The sequence below is a fragment of the Phyllostomus hastatus genome, unplaced genomic scaffold, assembly GCF_019186645.2.
Source record: "Phyllostomus hastatus isolate PE091 unplaced genomic scaffold, TTU_PhHast_1.1 phas_contig_209, whole genome shotgun sequence".
In the NCBI taxonomy this organism is placed as follows: Eukaryota; Metazoa; Chordata; class Mammalia; order Chiroptera; family Phyllostomidae; genus Phyllostomus; species Phyllostomus hastatus.
The window spans coordinates 11,337,129-11,361,398 of NW_025333735.1; the positions used below are offsets into that span (position 1 = coordinate 11,337,129).

The 24,270-nt window shown below is 35.8% G+C and overlaps 1 protein-coding gene and 1 pseudogene across 1 annotated transcript; one reads left to right on the forward strand and one right to left on the reverse strand.

Annotated features, from left to right (window-relative positions):
- Positions 1-1,204: 1,204 nt before the first annotated feature.
- On the forward strand, positions 1,205-18,719 carry ASB17 (ankyrin repeat and SOCS box containing 17). Its single transcript, XM_045835613.1, has 3 exons — positions 1,205-1,605; positions 15,531-15,810; positions 18,513-18,719. Exons 1-3 carry the CDS (start codon positions 1,205-1,207, stop codon positions 18,717-18,719), a joined length of 888 nt encoding a protein of 295 aa, XP_045691569.1.
- Positions 18,720-20,263: 1,544 nt separating this feature from the next.
- Positions 20,264-20,396, reverse strand: LOC123816585 (annotated as a pseudogene).
- Between the last annotated feature and the right edge of the window lie 3,874 nt (positions 20,397-24,270).

Here is a 24,270-nt window from a genome sequence, read left to right on the forward strand (position 1 = left end):
CATGATTATAGGGGAGAGACTTTATACTGGCTTTATAATGTTTCAAATATTACAACCTTCATGTACAGTATTATTAAGAAATCAATAAAAATGGTTCAACTTAAAAATATATTTTTGAGGTAGAGAAAATAAAAAGAGAAAGTATAGGAAAACAACAAAACTCTAAGTTTTCAGAAAGATGACAATATTTTGTTTTCATGCTATGCTGGGAAAAGAGAGCTTAGAGTTTAGAGAATTAAGTGCATTATTAGTGGAAGCATATTATAGTAAACCCAAAATAATAACTTCCTTATACTAAAGAGACATTATTTATGTGATTTTAAAAAATTGCAAAAGGAAAAAAATACCTTTAAACTTGCTCATAAATACACCCAAGTGTTAAATTTAACATAAAAATGGCTGAAGCATAAACTACTAAATAAGGATAAAACCACAACATATTTCCCCTTTACTTTACCCAGCAAGGATACCACATAAAACTTGAAGCTCCTTTAGTGGCCAAATTGTATATATTCTGCTTAATTTATAGAGAAGTAATCTCTATCAAACATAAAATTTGAAAATAAAGTTTACAAATTTTGTTTCATATTTTGTTTCATACTGTATGACACCTTTTCTAAGAATTAGTATAGTGCCTATTAGCAGGTTACTTTAACTATAAAAAAAATAGTCTCTTCAACTATAAAATAGGGAAAATATTCAATGAGTATTCAGTGAGAACATGCAGTTCTGATACAGAACATGAGAACAACAGTATTGGACTTTCACATTCTAGTTACAAGCTCTTTACTTACATGATAGCATAAAAGAATAATCAATCTGACTTAGTATTATTTTGTCTAATGTATAGACCATACTTATAGCACTTGATAAGCATGCATACTCTCTTGAGCTGAGTTCTTAGAAAATTAAGAATACTGTATCTTAACTCTCACACATGCCATTTCTGCACAGCATTTCTCTCAAATGTCATCAGTTACATATATTATTCCAAATTACTGACTTATGCTGATGACAGATCTCCATCTATTGTGATGTCATCCAGTACTCTATGGTAATCGCTCGTATGATATTTTTCTGGCCACAGTTTAAAGGGCACTTCCTGTTTGCAGAGTGAAGCCTACCTCATTATCAAAATATGTAACTGAAGGGTTACAATATGACTTCCTATGAATTTATTTGTAGATCATCGCCTTAAGTAGCAATGAGTAAATCTTCTAAAATATGTCGTAAGACTTCTTGCCCAAGAAGCAATATATTCTGCAATCTTGTTGACAAAATTGTTAAAAGACCATCCTTGCAGTTTTTGGGTCAATGGGGATATCACTGTTACGAACCTCGAATTTACAGAACACTGGCAAAAATCCTGAGGTATGTCGACTTGGATGGGTTTGACATACTGCTCACAGATTATATTGCATTTGTGGAAAAATCAGGATACCGTTTTGAACTAAATTTTAATCTTGAATTTACTGAAATATGTGTGAATACAATTCTGTATTGGGTTTTTGCCAGAAAAGGTAATCCTGACTTTGTGGAATTGCTTCTCAAGAAGACAAAAGACTATGTTCAAGACAGAAGCTGTAACCTGGCACTGATATGGAGGTAATGGTTTCGTATGTTTTCACCGCATAAGGAGAGAGATTTTATTTAGGCGATTACACTATTGCTACTGTTTCTAAAATGAATATGCATAGTGGCTATATATAGATAAGAAATACTGACTTGAATGCTCATGTATTCACTCCTTCGTCCCTTCCTGTTTGTTCAATAAATTTTTACCTATACTTGTATTATTATGTACCAGTAAATAACTAGTTGTTCTGCTCTGTAACACTGGCATGTCAATGCTCAAGGTAATGCAATGTTAGATAACTTCATTGTTTTGTGTAATACTGTGATCTCTTCTTTTTGAGCATACTGAGAATGTATAACTATTATATATATAAATTTAATATTCAAAATAAATTGACTTTCAAAGAATAATTCAGAATATACACACAAATTCACTTAATAATACTTATTAAACACACTTATTCCCTATTTGTATGTTAAACATTGATAAATTTGACCCCAAATTCCCCAGAAATTGAGCACAGTGAAAGTCAAATATTTGCTTCAGTCTCATATAGAACCAAACTTTCACATAGTCTGGACATGTCAGTCTAGGCAATCTAGTCTGGACATGCCTAGGCAATCTAGGCAATACCACTAAGGATCTTGTAAAAATAAATCTCCAGTGTGAACTCTTTGTAGAGTTCATAGCATAGAGTCTAACACTACTTAGTTTGCACTAACCTCAATTGACTCTTCAGTTTTAGGTATTGGTTTGATTAGACGTGCATTTGTTCATTCATTCAGAAGTTATTTATCACCTTCCTATGTATGATGCACTGTAAGGCACCGTGATAGAAGCATGTATACAATGAAAAACAATACAGATACGGCTAAAGACTAAGCCAATTTAGATTCTGCCTGAAGCTGAGCTGTTTTCTTGATTGTGCATCATAGTGGTATTGGAGAACTGGGTTGCTTTCCTTAGTGATCAACCAAGTACAGGAACTGATTGCTGTGTATAAAATACCAATAAGTAAAACCCCAAAATAGCACTTTTTGGTTGTTTTAAGGACCACTATATTTGTAACTACAGCAGAGGTCAGCAGCTTCTAACACAGTGTCACTAGCTGAGCTAAGTAATGACTATGTGCATCCCTGGCTGGCGCATGAAAAAGAAAAATGGAGTAAAACAGAGGAAGAAAGGTTCTTAAAAATTAAATAAGAGGGTAAGAGGGGAAAACTGAAAGGAAGAAAAACATGCAGTGGGATATGTCAGAGTACCATTAACAACTGTCTTAAGTGGCAGTTTTTAAATTAACAACCTTTAACTGCGATGCATCCACACTGCAGGTCAATTCTACACACCAAAACATTGTTAGGGCCTTTCAGAATCATAGAATTTTAGAACAGAATGAAGCCTAAGAATTCGTTAGCAAACCCCTCAGGCAAGAACCCCTTGTAAAGCATCCCTGGTTGCTGTTAGCCTGCGTTCTGCTTGAACGACTCTAGTGGCAGTGAGTTTACTGTCTCCTGGGGCAAACCATTCCTTTGTGCAAAGATTCTTCTCTTCCCCAGCCATATTCTTTTCACCAGGGGTTTTACTCAGTCCCATGACTATAAATAGTCATGTGCCAAAGACTCCCAGATCTTTTCCTCTTGACTGTGAGCTCCAGACTCCTCCTTTATTAGGCTGTCTGCTTGACACCTCTATGATGAACCTCAGACTTCACAAAAATAAACAGCTTGCCTGGGCAACTGAAATAGACTCCTATAAAAGTCTTCCAGCTTCCACTCTTCCCTCTCAACCTCTATAATTTACTCTTGACTCAGAAACCTCAGTGGCCTTATAAAAATGTAAAATAGGTAATATCACTCACACTTAAAGTCCTCTAAAGTTTTCTGTCTACAAGTGGGATAAAATTCAAATTCAATACACATTTTTAAAAGTCCTACCTGATGGCCCCTATTTCTCCCAAATTCAATCCCATGTCATTCTCTCCCTTAAACACTCTATTCCAACAAGCACTTCTTTCTGTTTCTTGAACATCAAGTTAATACCTGCCTGCCTGAAGACCTTCTCTCTGCCTGAAAAAATTAACTCACTCAGGTTTTCCCACCATTAGCTCCTTTTTACCAGCTGGATTGCAGTATAAATGTCACCTCAAAGAGGCCTTCCCTGGTCACACCATCTAGTTACTCGGTCATTATAGCACTCTATTTGAAATCTCAACACTGATCACTCTATTTGCTGTTGTTCTTTCTTTTTTTCATTGATTTGTTTGTTCACTATCTACTCTTGCTAAAAGTAAGCTCCACGAGAGGAGGAGCCTTGACTACTTTTTCAGCACTGAATCCTCAGTGCCTAGAACTGGGCAGATTCATAGCAAGTGCTCACTCAAGATTGTGTTGAATGAAAAAGTGAAATTTTCTGCAGCGTTATTATATTCTTCTTCCTCAAAGTGTACCGATTCTGCCTCCATTTCTCTAATTCTGGCCCAGAGCTCTAGAGAACAGTCTACTTAATCTCCCTCCACCATAAAAACCTCTCAGATATTTAAACACAGCTATTATGTCCTCATAATGAATACCTTAAGTTTCTTTTACTCTGTTATCTTCTATTTCTATAGCAGCATTATTCTTTGGTTACCCACCCTTGTATATAAACCAGTTTGATAATTTCCCTATTTTAACAATGAAGTGTATGATAGGTCCCTGAAGGAGAGGAGATAGAATTAAGGAGAGAATAGAACATAAGTTTGTTCATTTTTACAACAAACCCGCAATAAAGATCCTAAATGGCCCTGACTGGTGTGGCTCAGTTGGTCAGAACATCATCTAGTAAACAAAAGGTTATTTGGTTTGATTCCCAGTCAGGGCATGTACCTAGGTTGCAGGTTGCCTCCCCACTTATGGCAGGCAACCAATCAATGTTTCTTTCTTGCATTGACATTTCTCTCTCTCCCTTACTTTTTCTCTAAAAACAATTTAAAAATGTCATCAAAAGAGAATTAAAAAAAGGATCTAAGTAATACTGTATGACAGACATTTAGTGGTTAAAAAAAGTTGATCTCATTCAGTTAAAATAACAATAATCATTTATATTAAGCATTTTTTCAAGTGCCAGGCACTGTGTTATCTGTTGGAAATAAAAAACTGAAGTAGAAATACAGGGCAGAGGTAATGCCTGTTTGAGTGTGGTTGGCAGGGTAATAATATGGATGTAATAATTTATAGTTTTAATTTGAACAGTTCACGTAAAATGTCATGTGGTGTGCTTGAGTGTGATATTGTTGTTACAGAATTACATGCTTATGATTTTGTAATAAAAGATCTTGTAATGAAAAAGAAGTGTTATTTGTGCCAGACCCTGTATTTTTCTCATTTTGGAGAGTGTTTAGACTAGTAAGGAAGCCATAAAAAGTTATAATCACACTGCAAGTACCAAAATAGAAGCAAGTACAGGTAGAACAGAGGACATTGTTAACACTATTGGGGAGGAGCAGGTATCTGAGAAGGCTCTCTAGAAAAGGTAATATCTTGATTTTTCAAAGATGAAAGGGAGTTTCCATTGCCTTTTTCTTGAAGAAATGTAATTTAGGCAGACAGAAAGATAACTAAAGCCAAAGGAAACACAAACATGTTATATTCAGTGACTATAGCAATTCAGCATTGCTAGAGTGAGTTGGGACGCCTAGCAATAAAATCTTGAAGGACTTTGTAGGCCATATTAAGGAATTTAAAATTTATACTATGGGTGATGCCCAACCAGTGAAGGTCAGACTTGTAATTTGAAAACATTTATCACCTCCTATTTGAAAAATGGATTGTGGAAGGGGAAGCTAGGGCAAGAGGTGGAGAAATCAATTAGTAGGCTGTTCAAACACTCCAGGTACAATGACAGCTCCAGAATTTCTATATACGCAGGACTGGAAGAAGTAATCTGATTGAAAAGGAGGAAATAGTTAGAGGAGTAGTTTGAAACTGAATTTTTATAGCAGGCACACTGTTCCAACTTAAAGTATATGTATATTTAAAACATTAGTAGTATGATTATGGGAAAGGTTAATGTACTAGACTTTAAACCAAACATATGATGGATTTGTCCCATGATTTAACAGTATTCTTGGATCTTCCTTGCACAGTGATTCATTGACTTATTTGTACAGTAGCTCTGTGAAATAATGTTGGCTGTGAATTGATATTGTAATCAGTAAAGTGCTTTAACCAGAAAAAAATAAAATAGTCTGATGGGCAGAATTAATTCCACTGTACCATTCCCCTATCCCAAACCCTCAAACCTCTAGCCACTCATTGCTATCACAATTGTCCAGGTAAATTATCATGAGGACTTAAACTAAAACAACAGCTATAGGTAAGAGATATTATTACATATAAATAACAAGATACAATGAGTGGAAAATCAAAGAGAGAAAAGAGTCAACCTTCAGATTTCTAAATTTGGAGACTGGCTTATGGTTGTATTAGTTTCCTCTTGCTGCTGTAACAAATTGCCACAAACTTAGTGGCTTAAAGCAGTAAACTTATTATGTTATAGTTCTGAGGGACAGAAGTCCAAAATGAGGCTATAGAGCTAAAATCAAGGTGTCAGCAAGACTGGTTCCTTCTGGAAGCTCTGGGGCAGAATGTCTTCTTTCATCAGCTTCCAGAGGCTGCCTGCATTCCTTGGTTTGTGTCCTCTTTTTCCATCTTCAAAGCTGTCATTGCAGTCACATTTTCATTGGCTATGCTTCCATCATTTCCTGACACTTCTTATAAGGACACTTGTGATTTCATTTCACCCATCTGGATAATATCTCACCTCAAGATGTTAATATTAACTGCATCTGCAAAATCTCTGTTGACATATTGAAAGGGCGTTATCCAGCCTACCACAAAGATCATGTAACAAATCTATCAAGATTACTACATAGATCTACAGAGTTATTTTTAGACACATGAGTTTGCATTGTATAATGGATATCCAGGTAAAGATGTACAATAGGTGGTTAGATATAGTGTCATCCTTGCTGTCTCTCTTTCTCTTACATTCTACATCTTATCTGTCAGGGTATCTATTGTTCTACCTTCAAACAATATACAGAATTCGATCACCTCTATTGTTATTACCTTATACCTCCTTCTATCTCATAACAAATTCTCAACAAATGTAAGATCTTGCTGTTGCTTTTCTACTCAAAATCCCCAGTGGCTCCTCCATTCCATTTAGAGTACAAGATGAAGTCCTTACAGTGATCTACTAGGCTCTATCTGAGGTGGCATCCTATGATCTCTGTTTTTCTTTCCTACTATTCCTACCCTATTCACTCTTTCAGCCATACTGGCTCCCTTACTCTTCTTTCACCTGTAATGATACATTCTCCTGCCTTAGGGCCCTTAAATATCCAAATGGCTCACTTCAGCTCCTTCCTCTTTATCTAATGTCACCTTTCAGTTATGCCTTCTCCTATTTTCACCCTATTTAAAATTGGCAAATGCCATCCTGACAAAATCGTTCAGTTGGTTGAAGGGTCATCACATACACTAAAAGGTGGCAGGTTCAATCCCTGCTCAGGACATATTCCTAGGTTTGCAGGTTCCATCCCCAGTTGGGGCACATATGGGAAACAACTGACTTATGATTATCTCTCACATTGATGTTTCTCTCTCTCTCTCTCTCTCTCTCTCTCTCTCTCTCTCTCTCTCTCTCTCTCTCTCTCTCTCACCCCACCTCTTTCTCCCTCTATATCCTCAAATGAGGATTAAAAAAATCAAGTCAAATCAAATCAAATCAAATTGGAAATGCCCTCATTACACCCTCTGCACTTCCATATTTCTTATACTGCTCTACTTTTTTCTTTTCCCAGAGCACTTATCAAACATTCTAACATAGTATAAAATCTGCTTGTTTCCTATGTTTACTGGGTATTGTCTGTTACCCCTCACTATAACATAATCAAGAAAGGAGGCATCTTTGTTTTGTTCACTCATGTATCTCAAGCACCCAAAATAGTGCTGGCATACATATGCATTCAATAAATATTTGTTGAATAAATTAGTAGACAGTAGTTGAAGTTATAGTCATAAATGAAATTGCCTGAGAACAATTAGTCAAATGAAAATGAATCAAAAGGCCACATCTACTTAGATATTGAGGGTTTTGTAAGAAACCAGTGAAAGAGGGTTGAGAATAGTCAAAGAGGTAGATGCTTAATTTGAAGAAAACGGTCCCACTGAGTCAAGAGAAAACATGGTTTGAAGAAAGTCAACTGTGTTCAAACAGCAAAGATAAAATTATGGAGCAACAGCTATTGAATTTAGCATCTTTTTTGTTGTTGTTGTTGGTATTATAGTTTATTTTTTTTTCTTTTTATTAATCATTGTTCATATACAGTTTTCTCCTTTTTACTCCCAATCCAGTTCCCCCTCCCACCCACCCCCCTTCCCTCCCATTACCACCCTCCCCTTAGTCTATGACCATGTGTCCTTTAAGTTTGTTCCTGTGAACCCTTCCCACTGTCCCCTTAAATTCCCTCTTCTCTCCCCTCCGGTCACCATCAGCCTGTCCTCTATTTCAGTGTCTTTGGTTACATTTTGCTTGTTTCTTTGTTTTGTTATTTAGGTTCCTGTTAAAGGTGAGATCATATGGTATTTGTCTTTCACTGCCTGGCTTGTTTCGCTTAGCATAATGTTTTCCAGCTCCATCCACGCTGTTGCATAGGGTAGGAGCTCCTTCTTTCTTTCTGCTGCATAGAATTCCATCGTGTAAATGTACCATAGTTTTTTGATCCATTCATTTACTGATGGGCATCTAGGTTGCTTCCAGCATCTAGCTATTGTAAATTGTGCTGCTATGAACATTGGGATGCATAGGTTCTTTTGAATTGGTGTTTTAGTATTCTTAGGATAGAGTCCCAGTAGTGGAATTGCAGGGTCAAAAGGCAGATCCATTTTTAGTTTTCTGAGGAAGTTCCATATTGCTTTCCATAGTGGTTGTACCAGTCTGCAGTCCCACCAACAGTGCACTAGGGTCCCCTTTTCTCCACAACCTCTCCAACACTTGTTGTTTGTTGCTTTGTTTATGATGGCCATTCTGTCTGGTGTGAAGTGGTATCTCATTGTGGTTTTAATTTGCATCTCTCTGACAGCTAGCGATATTGAACATCGTTTCATGTGTCTTTGGATCCTCTGTATGTCCTCCTTGGAGAAGTGTCTATTCAAGTCCTTTGCCCACTTTTTAATTGGATTCCTTGTCTTCTTAGAGTACAGTCGTGTAAGTTCTCTATATATTTTGGAGATTAGACCCTTGTCTGAGGTGTCATTGGCAAATATGTTTTCCCATACAGTTGGTTCTCTTTTAATTTTCATACTGTTTTCTTTAGCTGTGCAGAAGCTTTTAATTTTGATGAGGTCCCATTTGTTTATTCTTTCCTTTATGTCCCTTGCTCTAGGGGACACGTCATTAAAAAAGTCTCTTCGTGAAATATCTGAGATTTTCTTACCTACGTTCTCCTCTAGGACTTGAATAGTGTCCTGTTTTATATTTAAGTCTTTTATCCACCTTGAATTAATTTTTTGTATATGGTGTAAGTTGGTGCTCAAGTTTCATTTTTTTTGCACGTGGCTGTCCAGTTCTCCCAACACCATTTGTTGAAGAGGCTATTTTTATTCCATTTTATATTGCTGCCTCCTTTGTCAAATATTAATTGACCATAGAGACTTGGGCTTATTTCTGGGCTCTCTGTTCTGTTCCATTGGTCTATGTGCCTGTTTTTATGCCAGTACCAGGCTGTTTTGATTACAGTAGCCTTGTAATATAGTTTAGTGTCGGGTATTGTGATCCCTTCCTACTTTACTCTTCTTTCTCAATATTGCAGCAGCTATTCGGGGTCGTTTATAATTCCATATAAATTTTTTGAAGTGTTTGTTCTATGTCTGTGAAATATGCCAATGGTACTTTAATAGGAATTGCATTGAATGTGTAAATTGCTTTGGGTAGTATGGACATTTTGATGATATTAATTCTTCCAATCCATGAACACGGTATATGTTTCCATTTGTTTGTGTCTTCCTTGATTTCTTTCTTCAGTGTTGTGTAGTTTTCTGAATACAGGTCTTTTACCTCTTTGGTTAGGTTTATTCCTAGATATTTTATTTTTTCTTTTTGCTATTTCAAATGGGATTTTTTTCCTTGATCTCTGCTTCTGCTGTTTCATTGTTGGTGTACAGAAATGCCTTTGATTTCTGGATATTGACTTTGTATCCCGCTGTTTTGCCAAATTCATTTATTAGGTCAAGCAGTTTTTTGGTAGAGTCAATAGGATTTTCTATGTATACTATCATGTCGTCTGCAAACAGTGATAGTTTTGTTTCCTCCTTTCCGATTTGGATGCCTTTTATTTCTTTTTTCTTGTCTGATTGCTGTGGCTAAAACTTCCAGTACTATATTGAATAGAAGTGGTGAAAGTGGACAGCCTTGTCTTGTTCCTGATCTTAATGGAAAAGGTTTTAATTTTTGCCCATTGAGAATGATGTTGGCTGAAGGTCTCTCATATATGGCCTTTATTATGTTGAGGAATGCTCCCTCTATTCCCACTTTGCCGAGTGTTTTTTATCATGAATGGGTGCTGTACCTTATCAAATGCTTTTTCTGCATCAATTGATATGATCATGTGGTTTTTGTCTTTGCTTTTGTTTATGTGATGTATTACATTTACTGACTTGCGAATATTGAACCATCCTTGCATCCCTGGAATGAATCCCACTTGGTCATGGTGTATAATCTTTTTAATGTATTGTTGGATGCGGTTTGCCAGTATTTTGTTGAGGATTTTAGCGTCAATGTTCATCAGTGATATTGGCCTGAAGTTTTCTTTCTTTGTTGTGTCTTTATTTGGTTTTGGAATTGGGATGATGTTGGCCTCATAAAAAGAGTTTGGGAGACTCCCATCTTTTTGGATTTTTTTGGAATAGTCTGTGAAGGATAGGGGTTAGCTCTTCCTTAAATGCTTTGTAGAATTCTCCTGTGAAACCATCTGGTCCAGGGCTTTTTGTGTGTTGGGAGTTTTTTGATTACTGCTTCAATTTCTTTTTGTTGTTATTGGTCTGTTCAGGCTTTCTGCTTCTTTTTCATTGAGTTTTGGAAGATTATATCTTTCTAGAAAGTTGTCCATTTCATCTAGGTTTTCAAATTTTTTTGGCATACAGTTCTTCGTAGTAATTTCTTACAATCCTTTGTATTTCTGTGGTATCTGTTGTAATCTCTCCTCTTTCATTTCTGATTGTGTTTATTTGGGTCTTCTCTTTTTTTTCTTGATGAGTCTGCTTAAAGGCTTGTCAATTTTGTTTATCTTTTCAAAGAACCAGCTCTTGGATTCATTGATCCTTAGAATTGTGCTTTTAGTCTCTATATCATTTAATTCTGCTCTGATCTTGGTTATTTCCTTCCTTCTGCTTGCTCTGGGCTGTCTTTGTTGTTGTTCCTCGAGTTCTTGTAGACGTAAGGGTTAGGTTGTTTGTTTGGAAAGTTTCTAACCTTTTTAGGTGGGCCTGTATCGCTATGAACTTCCCTCTCAGGACTGCCTTGGCTGTGTCCCATAAGTTTTGGGTTGTAGTGAGTTCGTTTTCATTTGTTTCCAGAAACCTTTTGATTTCTTCCCTAATATCATTCTTGACCCATTCATTGTTTAATAGCATGCTATTTAATCTCCATGATTTTGAGTGTTTTTGGTTTTTTTTCCTTCGGGTTGGTTTCTAGCTTCAGTCCCTTGTGGTCTGAGAAAATGCTTGGTATGATTTCAATTTTCTTGAAATTCTTGAGGCTTGTTTTGTGTCCTATCATGTGGTCTATCTTTGAGAATGTTCCATGCACATTTGAAAAGAATGTATATTTAGCTTCTTTTGGATGGAGGGCTCGGTATATATCAGTAAAATCCATTTCATCAAGGGTATTGTTCAATGCCACAATATCTTTGTTGATATTTTGTTTAGAAGATCTGTCCATTTTTGATAGTGGAGTGTTAAAATCTCCCACTATAATTGTGTTGCTGTCCATATCTTTCTTGAAGTCCTCTAAGATTTTCTTTATGTATTTCGGTGCTCCTATGTTGGGTGCGTATATATTTACAATATTTATGTCTTCTTGATGGATTCTTCCCTTGAGTATTATGAAGTGACCTTCTGGGTCTCTCTGTATGGACCTTTTTTGGAAGTCTATTTTGTCTGATATGAGTATTGCTACCCCAGCTTTTTTTTCTTGACCATTTGCTTGGAAGATTTGTTTCCAGCCCTTCACTTTCAGCCTGTGTAGGTCTTTTATCCTGAGGTGGGTCTCTTGTAGACAGCATATATGTGGGTCATTTTTTCTTATCCAATCAGCTATTCTATGTCTTTTGATTGGAGCATTTAATCCATTTATGTTTAAGGTTATTATTGATAGGTACTTATTCATTGTCTTTTATGTATGTGTGTTCCTCTCTCTCTCTCTCTCTCTCTCTTACCCCACCTCTTTCTCCCTCTATATCCTCAAATGAGGATTAAAAAAATCAAGTCAAATCAAATCAAATCAAATTGGAAATGCCCTCATTACACCCTCTGCACTTCCATATTTCTTATACTGCTCTACTTTTTCTTTTCCCAGAGCACTTATCAAACATTCTAACATAGTATAAAATCTGCTTGTTTCCTATGTTTACTGGGTATTGTCTGTTACCCCTCACTATAACATAATCAAGAAAGGAGGCATCTTTGTTTTGTTCACTCATGTATCTCAAGCACCCAAAATAGTGCTGGCATACATATGCATTCAATAAATATTTGTTGAATAAATTAGTAGACAGTAGTTGAAGTTATAGTCATAAATGAAATTGCCTGAGAACAATTAGTCAAATGAAAATGAATCAAAAGGCCACATCTACTTAGATATTGAGGGTTTTGTAAGAAACCAGTGAAAGAGGGTTGAGAATAGTCAAAGAGGTAGATGCTTAATTTGAAGAAAACGGTCCCACTGAGTCAAGAGAAAACATGGTTTGAAGAAAGTCAACTGTGTTCAAACAGCAAAGATAAAATTATGGAGCAACAGCTATTGAATTTAGCATCTTAAAACCAAAAGAGAAATAGTAAAAAAAAAAGTAGAAATAATTATTAAAGCTTTAAAACTAAATCATTCCCTGCATGTCTATATGGAAATATTATGCCTCATTTCATAAGCGTGTGTGACAGGTTTTCAGATACAGAGGATTCAGTTCATTAACTTCACATTTAAAAACTGATTCCTGCTTTGCTTGCCTCATTCCATCCATATAAGTACTATTATAATTAACTGTCAGTACAGATTAAGCAAATTTTGGTTTACAGTAGCATGCTTTTTAAACATGAGGATTAATCATATGTCATTTGGGTACAGATTAGACTTTTAAATCACATTTTAAACCTATTTGAGTTTTAGTTATGTCTGCAACATTTTTGGTCCAAAATAGCCTCTAAATGGTAATGTCAATCTTAGTATCTTAAAATCAACTGGTATCTCTAAATCTTAACTAGGGCTACTTGTGCTATTTTACCTAAGTTCTCTGAATTTCCATATTTACAAGACTTTTAAGTCAAATAAATTCTTAGAGTTAGCAAGGTGAATAAACTAGATTGCTTTTGAAAAATTTAAATAATCCCACTTACCTAAAAACTTTGTTAGGTCTAAAAGCTACAGAATAGATTTAAGGAATATATATATTCAGGATAACAGTGAAAAAATCAGTTAACAATTTTAATTTAAGTGTCTACTATGGCATTGTTCTAGGCATTTAGGAATGTAACAGTGGACTAAAACAGACAAAAATTATTGCCTTGTGGAACTTAAATTTTTACAGTTCATCTTGCTCACCCATTTATTTTTGAAGGTGTGAAATAAAAGATTAGAGATGTTGCCCAAAATAATAAGAGTTTAATGGAAGTATGCACAAAGTACCATGAGAAATAACAGAAGGTCAGGTAATCAAAGAAGACTTCACAAAAGAGTTTATTAGGCAGTCTTATACAATGAGCAAGACATAATTGAAAAGAGAGGAAAATAACATGTACAAATCAAAGAAGTGTGAAAGAGTTGAATGCAGTGGTGTTTTGGGAAGGTGAATAATAATAAGCAGGATAGGAATGCCAAAGGAGAAGTAGTTTAGGAGTTCAACTATGGATGTGTGTTGGAAGTACTTGTGGCAAAGTTGAGATGTCCAGTACAATATTGCTCTGGAGATGATTCCAGGGATAGTACATATACTTATATACAGAACTAAGAAGAATATAGATAGTACCACGGACAGAGTTATGGCAAACACCCACTTCTCAATTTCCAAAATGCTAATATGCACGATGCCACCCTATTATTTTGTTTAAATCACAAAATTTTGTCATATAAGGCTCACTGAAGCTTTTGGAGATAAAATAGTTGGTCTAAGGAATCACCACAGAGGAGGTTTCTAAGACTCTCAAATACACACCAACCAAAAAATCTATCTAATACAAAATATTAATTTTATATAGCTAGTTCAGGCATAACACTCCTCCAATGTTGATTTCTGTTTGTAAATGAAAGAGTATTTCCAGTCTTTTTATTGGCAAATAATTACTAATCCTTCAAGCCTTAGCTCCAGGATAACCTAGAGCAATGACTATTCCAGTAGAGTAAGTGCCCTTCTTAGCTCTTCTAGAGCATCCAACCATTCATCTATTTCAGCAATTATAACTTTCATTGTATTTATTAAATTACTTGTCTATTTCCCTTACTACACTGCAATAAGCATTTTGATATCAAGGACTATATCTTTTGTCTCTGCATATCTATTACTTGGTATGCTCTAGACAAGCAAGTATTAAATAAATGAATAAATAAATGAACACATTAATGCATAAACAAACTGACATTCAAAGAGACTGACTTACCCAGCATACTAGCTAGAACCAAAACCTAGAACCTAGAACCCTTAAATCTCCATTGTTTATGGTGTTATACCATATTGCCTCCCATCTTAAGTATATGCAATCTTAAAATTCCTCTCTTTGAATAATACTTCCTTTGCTTTGCATAGTTGTCTAAAACCAGAATTTATAGTTTATATGCCATGTTTACTTGGCCAAACTAAGTCTTGATAATTTAAACACTTCTATGGTATGTCCTATCTACATGTAGGGACCAATTCAACAGCAAACATAAATATTCTTAAATGAAACAATTGCAAGGACTATGTAAATTTAGAAAAAATAAAATTTTCATTTCTGTCATAGGGAGGAGAAATTTTCAAGTCTAGTCATCACATAGCACTGCATGAAAAACAAGATCTCAGAGGGCTTTCAAAACTTTTCTGAGGAAAGAAAATAAAATTTTGTCCTTGTGGGACCTGATATGGCATTTACATTTCTTAAACCTGCAACTACCAATTCTAATTTTATAAAAGTGAAAAAACAGAATTAAAGTAGTTGTACTTATTACTTTGGTTCAATATTCAAACACAATTAAAGCTCAGCTCTGACATAATCAAGAATAAAAACAGGAAGATATCAAAATGGTCGCATAATTCTGTTCCATTAATAAAGTACAATAAAAAAAGCCTTTTTCTCTTTTCCGTTTTATAGTTTCCAGAGCTACATCAGCTTTCTAATACTTGTTGTAATCACAATGGATTTTTCAAATGAGAAACAGAATTGCTGTTACTAAAACTTTGTACACATTGAAAATCTTTTTTGGTTTGTTCTTACAAGTGTAAAGGGGGGTTAAATATGTAGTAGAAGTTTTCTTATTTTTTTTTAACCTTCAGTTTTGTCTAGATTCACAGAGCAAAAAACTAAGACATCATATGTAAAGTTACATTAAAAGTTAAGACACTTAATACATAAGGTAGTACTACTATTTTCCTATTACTGTTAAGATAAAGTGTTTACCACACTTCTTAACTGTATGTTTAATGAGGTTTCATTTGTTTGATTCACAGGACTTTCACACCAGTGTACTGCCCCAGCCCACTCAGTGGCATCACACCTCTACTTTATGTAGCTCAGACAAGACAATCCAGTATCTTAAAAATACTCCTGCAATATGGAATCTTAGAAAGAGAAAAAAATCCTATCAACATTGTGTTAACAATACTGCTCTACCCTTCAAGAGTGAGGATAATGGTTGATCATGAACTGGTAGACATCCAGGAAGATGCCAAAACATGTTTAGTGCTCTGTTCCAGAGTGCTTCCTGTCATTTCAATCAGGGAAATAGAGGTAAGCAAAGAGTTATTTTCTGAGTTTGGGCTCAAATATTGATCAACTATAAGATAAAATCATGAGATAAGAATGAAATTAATTTTTCATCTGATTACATCCACTGAAAAATTAATCACTGAGAATATGCTTGTAAAAATAGACAAAATTCAAATTATCTCAAATATCAGTCCTTTATTTCATAATTTTGTCTTATAAATATGAGGAAATTTCAAAAGCTAAGTTTATAGTTTATTTTAGCACTTATTAAATAAATTTGTTATTATTATATTGTAATTACATAAAATATCTCCTTATAAGGATTTCTATGTCTCTTAAAAAACATAATAGCCATTGGAGAGGAGGGGAGGGGAGGCGATGAATGAAAGAAGGTGAAAGGATCAGCCAAAGAACATATATGCATGACCAATGGACACAAAGGCATAGAGACTTCCTGAGTGTGGGAGGGGTTGGATGCAGGTGGGAAAAAGGGGGGAAAGTTGGGACAACTGCAATAGCATGAACAATAAAATATAATAAAAAACAATACAATTTCATCAGACCTTTTTCACAATAGAAAATTTTAAAATGAGTTACATTTATCCCCACAAATACAATCAGATTTTTTATAATCAGAATACAGATTTTTTTTAAATCTCAAATATTGCTCATTTTATGCTCAAAATTTTGAGCATAAAAATATAAAGGCTTAAAATATTTGTTCAGTGGAAAATATCCTTCAGATATGTAGAGGGCTTCTCCTTGATAAGATTTTTGGAAATAAACCAAACTTAGAAAAACAACCAACTATATGTGCCCTGGTTGATGTGGATCAGTTGGTTGGAATGCCATCCCATAAACTGAAGGGTTGAGGGTTCGGTCCCAGTTGGTGTACATGCGAGTGGCAACTGATCAGTGTTTCTCTTTCACATCGATGTTTCTCTCCCTCCCTCTCTCCTTTCCTTCTCCTCTCTTTAAAATCAATAAGCATGTACTCGGGTAAGGATCAAATAAAAAAAATTTATGTGGAGATCGTGTTTACCCTAACAAAACAAGTTGCAAGTTTCAGCACCACTGTATCGTGTCTACTAGAATAGAAAGAAGTAAATCTGCTCAAGGGAAAGAAAGTTACTCCTGTATATTGAAACCAGTAAAATTACCAAGGACTTTAGCAGTTCCCCTTATCTTTAAATGTGTAACTTCAGAAACAAATTCCTTATAAATATAACTCTGCTGGTTTTGTTTTTGTTTTCTTTTTAAGTTTCAACAGTGCACATCAATCAACCATGCCTGGAACAGTTGAAAATTGACTGAGAACAAATCAGTCAAGTTATTTTGGCAATAATTTTTTTAATTTATTGATTTTAGAGAGTGTGAAGAAAGGGGAGACAGAGAGAGAAACATTGATTTATTGTTTCACTTATTTATGCATTCATTGGTTGATTCTTGTATGTGCCCTGAGCAGAGATCGAACTTGCAACCTTTGTATATTGGGATGATGCTCTAACTGAGATACCTGGCCAGGGCCTTAGCAACCAATTTTTAATACAAAAACAATTAAGGTTTTATGCATCTTTAGTAATTTGCTTGTCTCTATCTAGTGTTAGTCCTGCATAATAATTCTAGATGAAAACAATTCTAGACCAATACCATAACTGCTATTCCCAAGGCACAATCACAGTAGAAAAGTATTTACCAGGACAGAATGAGTTGACCAAGATCACCTAAGGGGCAAAAATTTAGCTTCCAATTAATTGCATTTTAATAACCTAAAGTGAAGTAGCATTGAGCAGGATGGTGAAAGATAGCATGAAAACTGCCTTAAAAAACACTTTAAATGCCCCTACTTTGCATTTCCACACTTGCACTAGTTTTCCGTATCACAGCATATGTATTTCATTGTAAACATATGTTTAGACAGCTTTACCTCTGCACAGCAGTTCTGTCATCACAGGCTGTCTGTTTTGTGCACCCTAGCATTATCCCAAGTACCGAGCTCAGTTGGAGCACATACTAGATATTCTTTAAGTAGCAGAGCATTGAATAAATAATGAAAAATTATATAGCATTTAGGTGAGAGTGTCATAGAGTTTGTAGAGTATAGGTTCTACTGGTGAAATGTCTGTGAAATACAGCAATCTTTTTTTTTACTCCTAAATCAACTTACTAACATGTGGCTTCTGGAATTAAATCTCTGAAAGAGAACCTTAACTGAAACTTTAAAAGTTATCTTTTCATATGGGTGGGCCTCCTGTCAGGTCTTCTCATGGCTTAGTAGTATGAAGTTGTTCTCTATAATGATAGGAATCATTTCAGGGAGTTTTTAGAATTTATATTGTCTCTGCCCAACCCCAGACCAACTGAATCAGAATTTCTGAAATAGACCCTTGGCACTATATGTTTTAAAGTGCCCTAGATAATTCCAGTGCATATCCGAGTTGACAATACTACACTAGAAGAAGTTAATAAAACATAGGTATATGACCTACAGTTAAAACACATGCAGATTCATAGTTGTAAGAAATAATGTATGTGTCCTAGACATATTAAAGTTTATATATAGTTGTAAGAATGAAATGGGAGTAAAAGTGCTTGCCTTAGGTGAAAGTGTTTTAGAAAAATATTAAGGTATATTTTATACACTTGAATAAAAAATGAAAATGTTAACTCGAACTAATCCAATGATTCACATAACAAAATGAAAACATTTCCCTTTTCTTCAGACGCAGCTGAGTTTAGGAAGGCGTCCGATTATCTCGGACTGGCTGGACTACATTCCTTCAACGAGACACCGAGACCCCTGCGAGCTGCTACACCTCTGCAGGATGACCATCAGGTCTCAACTGCTGGCCAACAACATGCTCCCAAACGGGATATTTTCACTTCTAATTCCTGTTCGTCTACAGAACTACCTGAATTTAGAAAGTTAACGCACGTGTTTTTCCTGAGTTCTTTAAGGATGTTCACCATCGTATGTCTTAGAAGTTAATAAATGACTAACTTCATGCAAATTTTTATTGCATTAAATATTCCCTTAGGAAATATATTTTCACACGACACCCTAAATGAACCAATTTTAAATCAACATATGGCTCTGCCCATTACCTTTCTATAAGTGGAAGAAATACATGCATTTTATTTTTATATTTACCTTTTTGATCCATTCTTTAAAGTTGTTTTGCCTTATAGCATTATTGCTACTTGTGGAAATTTTGGTCATGTTAATTTTCTGAATTGTGAATCTCTTCTTATTAGTATGTTATAAGCTAGATAAATATTATTTTATATTAAGCAGTTATGTCAACAAACATTTATTTACTAAGTCTTTTTGCAAATAAAATACCATAGTTGGTAGTAGGGAATAATTAAGGAAATTAAGACATCATTCCTTCCTTGAGAAGAATTTGTAATTCTTTACCAGCCACAGTATCAAATAATACAAGGTGAAGAAATAGTCAACTAAAAGGTAGGGGTTGGGAGCAGGGTGACAGCAGTGGATTATATTTAAATTAACTTGCCTTAAGTTATAATATGGAGCTTTGGTGTTTTGGTATGTAATATATCTAAATACAAGCTCTGTAGTATTTTTAAATTGAGATTTAATTGTCAAATAACATAAGTTTCAGGTGTACATACTGATTCAATATATGCATACACTACAAAATGATCCCCACACAGTTACAAATTTTTTCATGTGATGAAGACCTTTAAGATCTATTCTCTTAGCAAATTTCAAGTATAGAATAGAGTATTATTAACTATAGTCACCATTGCACACATTACATCGCCAAGACTTTTATTTTATAACTGGAAGTTTGTACCTTTTGACCACTTTCACACGTTTTCTACTACAATCATTTAGCCCTTTTCTTTCTTAATATCTAGGGTACTAGACTTTTCTCTTTATAACTATGTGGTCAAAGTGTTACAACACAAATATGAGCATTAGGAGACAATTCTCCATGTGTCCCTCATGTTTCTGCTGTCCTACGAGTAAAGACACTGGCTGCTTCATTCCTGATGACCATTTTAAGGATGTCTGTATAGTGAGCAACATTGAAAGCTAGAGACAGTGTCTCCCTGTAAGCAAAGGGCAGGTTTGCTTAGTAAGTAGTATAACAGAGGTGATGTCTTCCTATGCAGAAAAGGTCAAGTATGTTTGCTTCAAGTTCATTATAAATGACTGGAGCTCCCAAGCTTGGGGTTCCTCAGCTATAACACAAATCCCCTGTGTGCACATCTACACGGACCACTCACTGTCTTATAGGACGGAACCAACATAAACACAATGATGCTCAAGCTGCACGCTGAGTCATTAATATCAAGTCCTTTATTTTATGCCCAGAAGTCTTTTGACTATTTTTTAGATTTTTATTTATTTATTTTTTAGAGAAGGGAAGGGAGAGAGGGAGATAAACATCAATGTGTGGTTGCAACTCATGTGCCCCCCACTGGGGTCCATGTGCCTTGGACTGAGAATTGAACCAGCGACCCTTTGATTCACAGCCCAGCACTCAACCACTGAGCCACATCAGCCAGGACAACAGTTATTAAACTAATAAGAACAGATACTACACTTGATTGTAGCCAAAAGGCCAAGAAGTGATTCTTTTGACTTCTGACAGCAAACATCAAACTGTAGTAAGCTAACCAGCTGGTCTGCAACTAAGGTAAAAATCTCAGACCCTTTATAGTTCTTTTTTTCTTAATCAAGGTATAATTGACATACAACATTACAGTAGTCTCCTCTCAGCCACAGTTTCACTTTCCAGGGTTTCAGTTACCCACAGTCAACTGCGTACTAAAAATATTAAGTGGAAAATTGCAGAAATAAATAATTCATAAGCTTAGAAATTGCCTGCCCTTCTGAGTAGCATGAGAAAGCTTGTGCTCTCCTGCTACACCCACCAGGGATGTGAATCATCCCTTTGTCTGGCACATGCAGGCTGTAGGAGCTACTTGTCAGTCTCATGATGGCTGGCCACCTCAGTTATCAGATCGACTGTCATGGTATCGCAGTGTTTGTATTCAAATAATCCTTATCTTGCTTAATAATGGCCCCAGAATACAAGAGTAGTGATGCTTGTAATTCAGATATGCCAAAGAGAAGCCATAAAGTGCTTCCTTTAAGTAAAAAGGTATGTATGCATAGGAAAAAGCATAGTATATATAGAGTTTGGGACTATCCTCAGTTTCAGGCATCTACTGGGGGTTTTGGAATGCATCTCCTAAAGACAAGAGATACTGTATATTAGTTTTAGGCATACAACATAGTGATTCAGTATTTGTATATATTGCAGAGCAATCACCACAATAAGCCTAGTCAGTAACATCTGTCACCATACATAGCTATGCCTTTGCAGTTCTTCACAATGAGAATCTGTCCCCCACCTCAGGACTATGTATTTTAGGGTACATAATTTAGGATACATTATAGATTTTATCAAATAGTAGACATTTGCACTGCCTACCTGTAATCTGAGGACCATTAAAATTTTAACAGTTCGGACTTCTGGCCAAGATGGAGACATAGGTAGATACACTGTGCCTCCTCACACAACCAAACGGAGGACAACAACAAGTTTAAAAACAAAAAACAACCAGAACTGCCAGAAAATCAAGCTGTATGGAAGTCTGACAATTGAGGAGTTAAAAAAGAAACATACATCAGACTGGTAGGAGGGGCAGAAACAGGCAGCCAGGGTGGAGAGAACATGTGACAAGATAAAGGCTGGCAGAGCAGGTGGTCCCACATTTGCGTGTGGATAAACCAGGAGGAATAACTGGGGACTGAGACAGATCACGCAACCCAGGGTTCCAGCACAGAAATAAAGCCTCAAAACCTCTGGCTGTAAAAATCTGTGGGGATTGCAGTGGCAGGAGAAACTCCCAGCCTCACAGGAAGGTTCTTTGGAGAGACCCACAGGGTCCTAGAACAAATACAAACCCACCTACTTGGGAATTAGCACCACAAGAGCCCAACTGCTTTGGGCTCTCTGGAGAAAGGGACTGAAAGCCAGTGGAGAGCCGAGCAAATGGCTATGTTCCCTCTTGGACCTCTCCCCCACACATAGTGCCTCATCACAGAAAGTTGGGTGCCCCACCCTGGATAATACCTAAGGCTCCACCCTTTACTATATAACAGGCTCTCCAAGACCAAAAAAAAAAAAAAAAAAAAAATTGCCAAATGAGAGAACAGATCAAAACTTCAGAAAAATACAACTAAATGATGAAGAGACAGCCAACCCATCAGATACATAGTTCAAAACACTGGTAATCAGGCTTTGGCTGGTGTAGCTCAGTGGATTGAGTGTCAGTCTGAGAACCAAAGGGTTGTTGGTTCAATTCCCAGTTAGAGCACATGCCTGGGTTTCAGGTCAGGTCCCCAGTAGGGGGCACCCAAGAGGCAACCGCACATTGATGTTTCTCTCCCTCTCTTTCTCCTTCCCTCCCCTTCTCTCTAAAACTAAATAAATAAAACCTTAAAAAAAAAAACACTGGTAATCAGGATGCTCACAGAATTGGTTGAGTATGGTCACAAAATAGAGGAAAAAGTAGCCTATGAAAAGCAAAATAAAGGAAAATATACAGGGAACCAACAGTGACGGAAGGAAACTGGGACTCAAATCAACGGTATGGAGAAGGAAGAAAAAAACAGCCAACCAGAACAGAATGAAGAAACAAGGATTCAAAAAAATTAGAAGAGGCTTAGGAACCTCTGGGACAACTTTAAACGTTCCAATGTCCAAATCACAGGGGTACCAGAAGGAGAAGAGGGAGAGCAAGATATAGAAAACTCATTTGAAAAAATAATGAAGGAAAACTTTCCCAGTCTGGCAAAGGAAATAGAGTTCCAGGAAGTCCAGAAAGCTCAGAGTCCCAAAGAGGTTGAACCCAAGGAAGCACACACCAAAACACATCATAATTAAACTATCTAAGATTAAAGATAAGGAGAGAATCATAAAAGTAGCAAGAGAAAGGACATAGTTACCTACAAAGGAGTTCCCATAAGACTACTAGCTGATTTCTCAAAAGAAACCTTGCAGGCAAGAAGGGGCTGGAAAAAAGTATTCAAAGTCATGAAAGGCAAGAATCTACACCCAACATTATTCTATCCAGCAACACTCTCATTTAGAATGGAAGGGCAGATAAAGTGCTTCTCAGACAAGGTCAAGCTAAAGGAGTTCATCATCACGCAGTTCTTATTGTATGCAATGTTAAAGGGACTTATCTAAGAAAAAGATCAAAAACATGAACAGTAAAATGACAACAAACACAACTATGAACAACCGAACCTAAAAACCAAAACCAAAAACAAACTAAGCAAACAACTAGAACAGGAAAACAGATTGACAGAAATGTAAACCACCTGGAGGGCTATCAGTGGGGAGGTGGAGGGGGGAGAATGGGAGAAAAGGTACAGGGAATTAAGAAGAATAAATGGTAGGTACAAAATAGGCAGGGTGAAGTTAAGAATAGTATAGGAAATGGAGAAGTCAAAGAACTTACATGTGTGACCCATGGGCATGAACTAAGAGAGGGGGATGCAGGTGGGAGGGTGGGTACAGGATGGAGGGGAATAAAGGGGTGAAAATGGGACAACTATAATAGCATACTCAATAAAATATTTTTTACAATTTTAACAATTCATAGGAAAAGAGTATTCATTCTGATGTCATAGTAAGATAAAATAAAAGCTGTGCAATTTAAGCTTCCAAAGAATAGAATGGAAACAGCAAAGTGACAAAACAACTGGATTACTTGCTTTTCCTTTTCTTCCATTTTCATTCCTGTGAGGTACTAATGCATCATTGGATTGAATTTATATACTTAATTAAACTACACTGAATTATATGATTAAGCATATTATAACCTAATAAGTATATAGGAATTTATAGTACACACAGTGTAACATTTGAATATATTTAATAGTAGTATAAACATAGTTATTATTTTGGTTAAAAATATGTGTTAATATGAAGAAAGTATTAAAAATACCATTAGTCTAGATCACAAAGAAACACTAGACTGCTGATCCAGATCAAGAGATTTGTCTGGGAAAATAGCTCAGCAAATCTTTTTACATTTATTCTCTAATTTCCATCCATTTTTTTCCTTCCTCCTCCTCTTACACTTTCAACACTGTTAGAATTTAGTGAATTTGGTCTAGTTATCACTTTTACTGAACAAGGCTCATATCTATGCCAGAGAATGGACAAGAAGCAGCACCTACATTTCCAGAACTACTGAATGGAATTCTTACCAGTACTTCTCTATTTTTCAACATGGTTGATAGCATCAACACTCATAATCACATTTAACTTTTCTTCCTTATATTAGTTTGCTAGATCTGCCATAACAAAGTAACACAAACTGGATGGTTTAAAGCAGCAGAAATTTGTCTCACAGTTCTGGAAACTAGAATCAAGGTTTCAGCAGAGCTATGTTCCCTCTGAAATCTGTAGGAGAACCCTTCTTCAC

Bases quoted from the DNA above. Each gene is read 5' to 3' on its own strand.
- ASB17 (XM_045835613.1), top strand. From the start codon at position 1,205: ATGAGTAAATCTTCTAAAATATGTCGTAAGACTTCTTGCCCAAGAAGC. The intron at 1,606-15,530 runs GTAATGGTTTCG...TTTGATTCACAG, and splicing joins AACCTGGCACTGATATGGAG to GACTTTCACACCAGTGTACT. The intron at 15,811-18,512 runs GTAAGCAAAGAG...CCTTTTCTTCAG, and splicing joins TTTCAATCAGGGAAATAGAG to ACGCAGCTGAGTTTAGGAAG.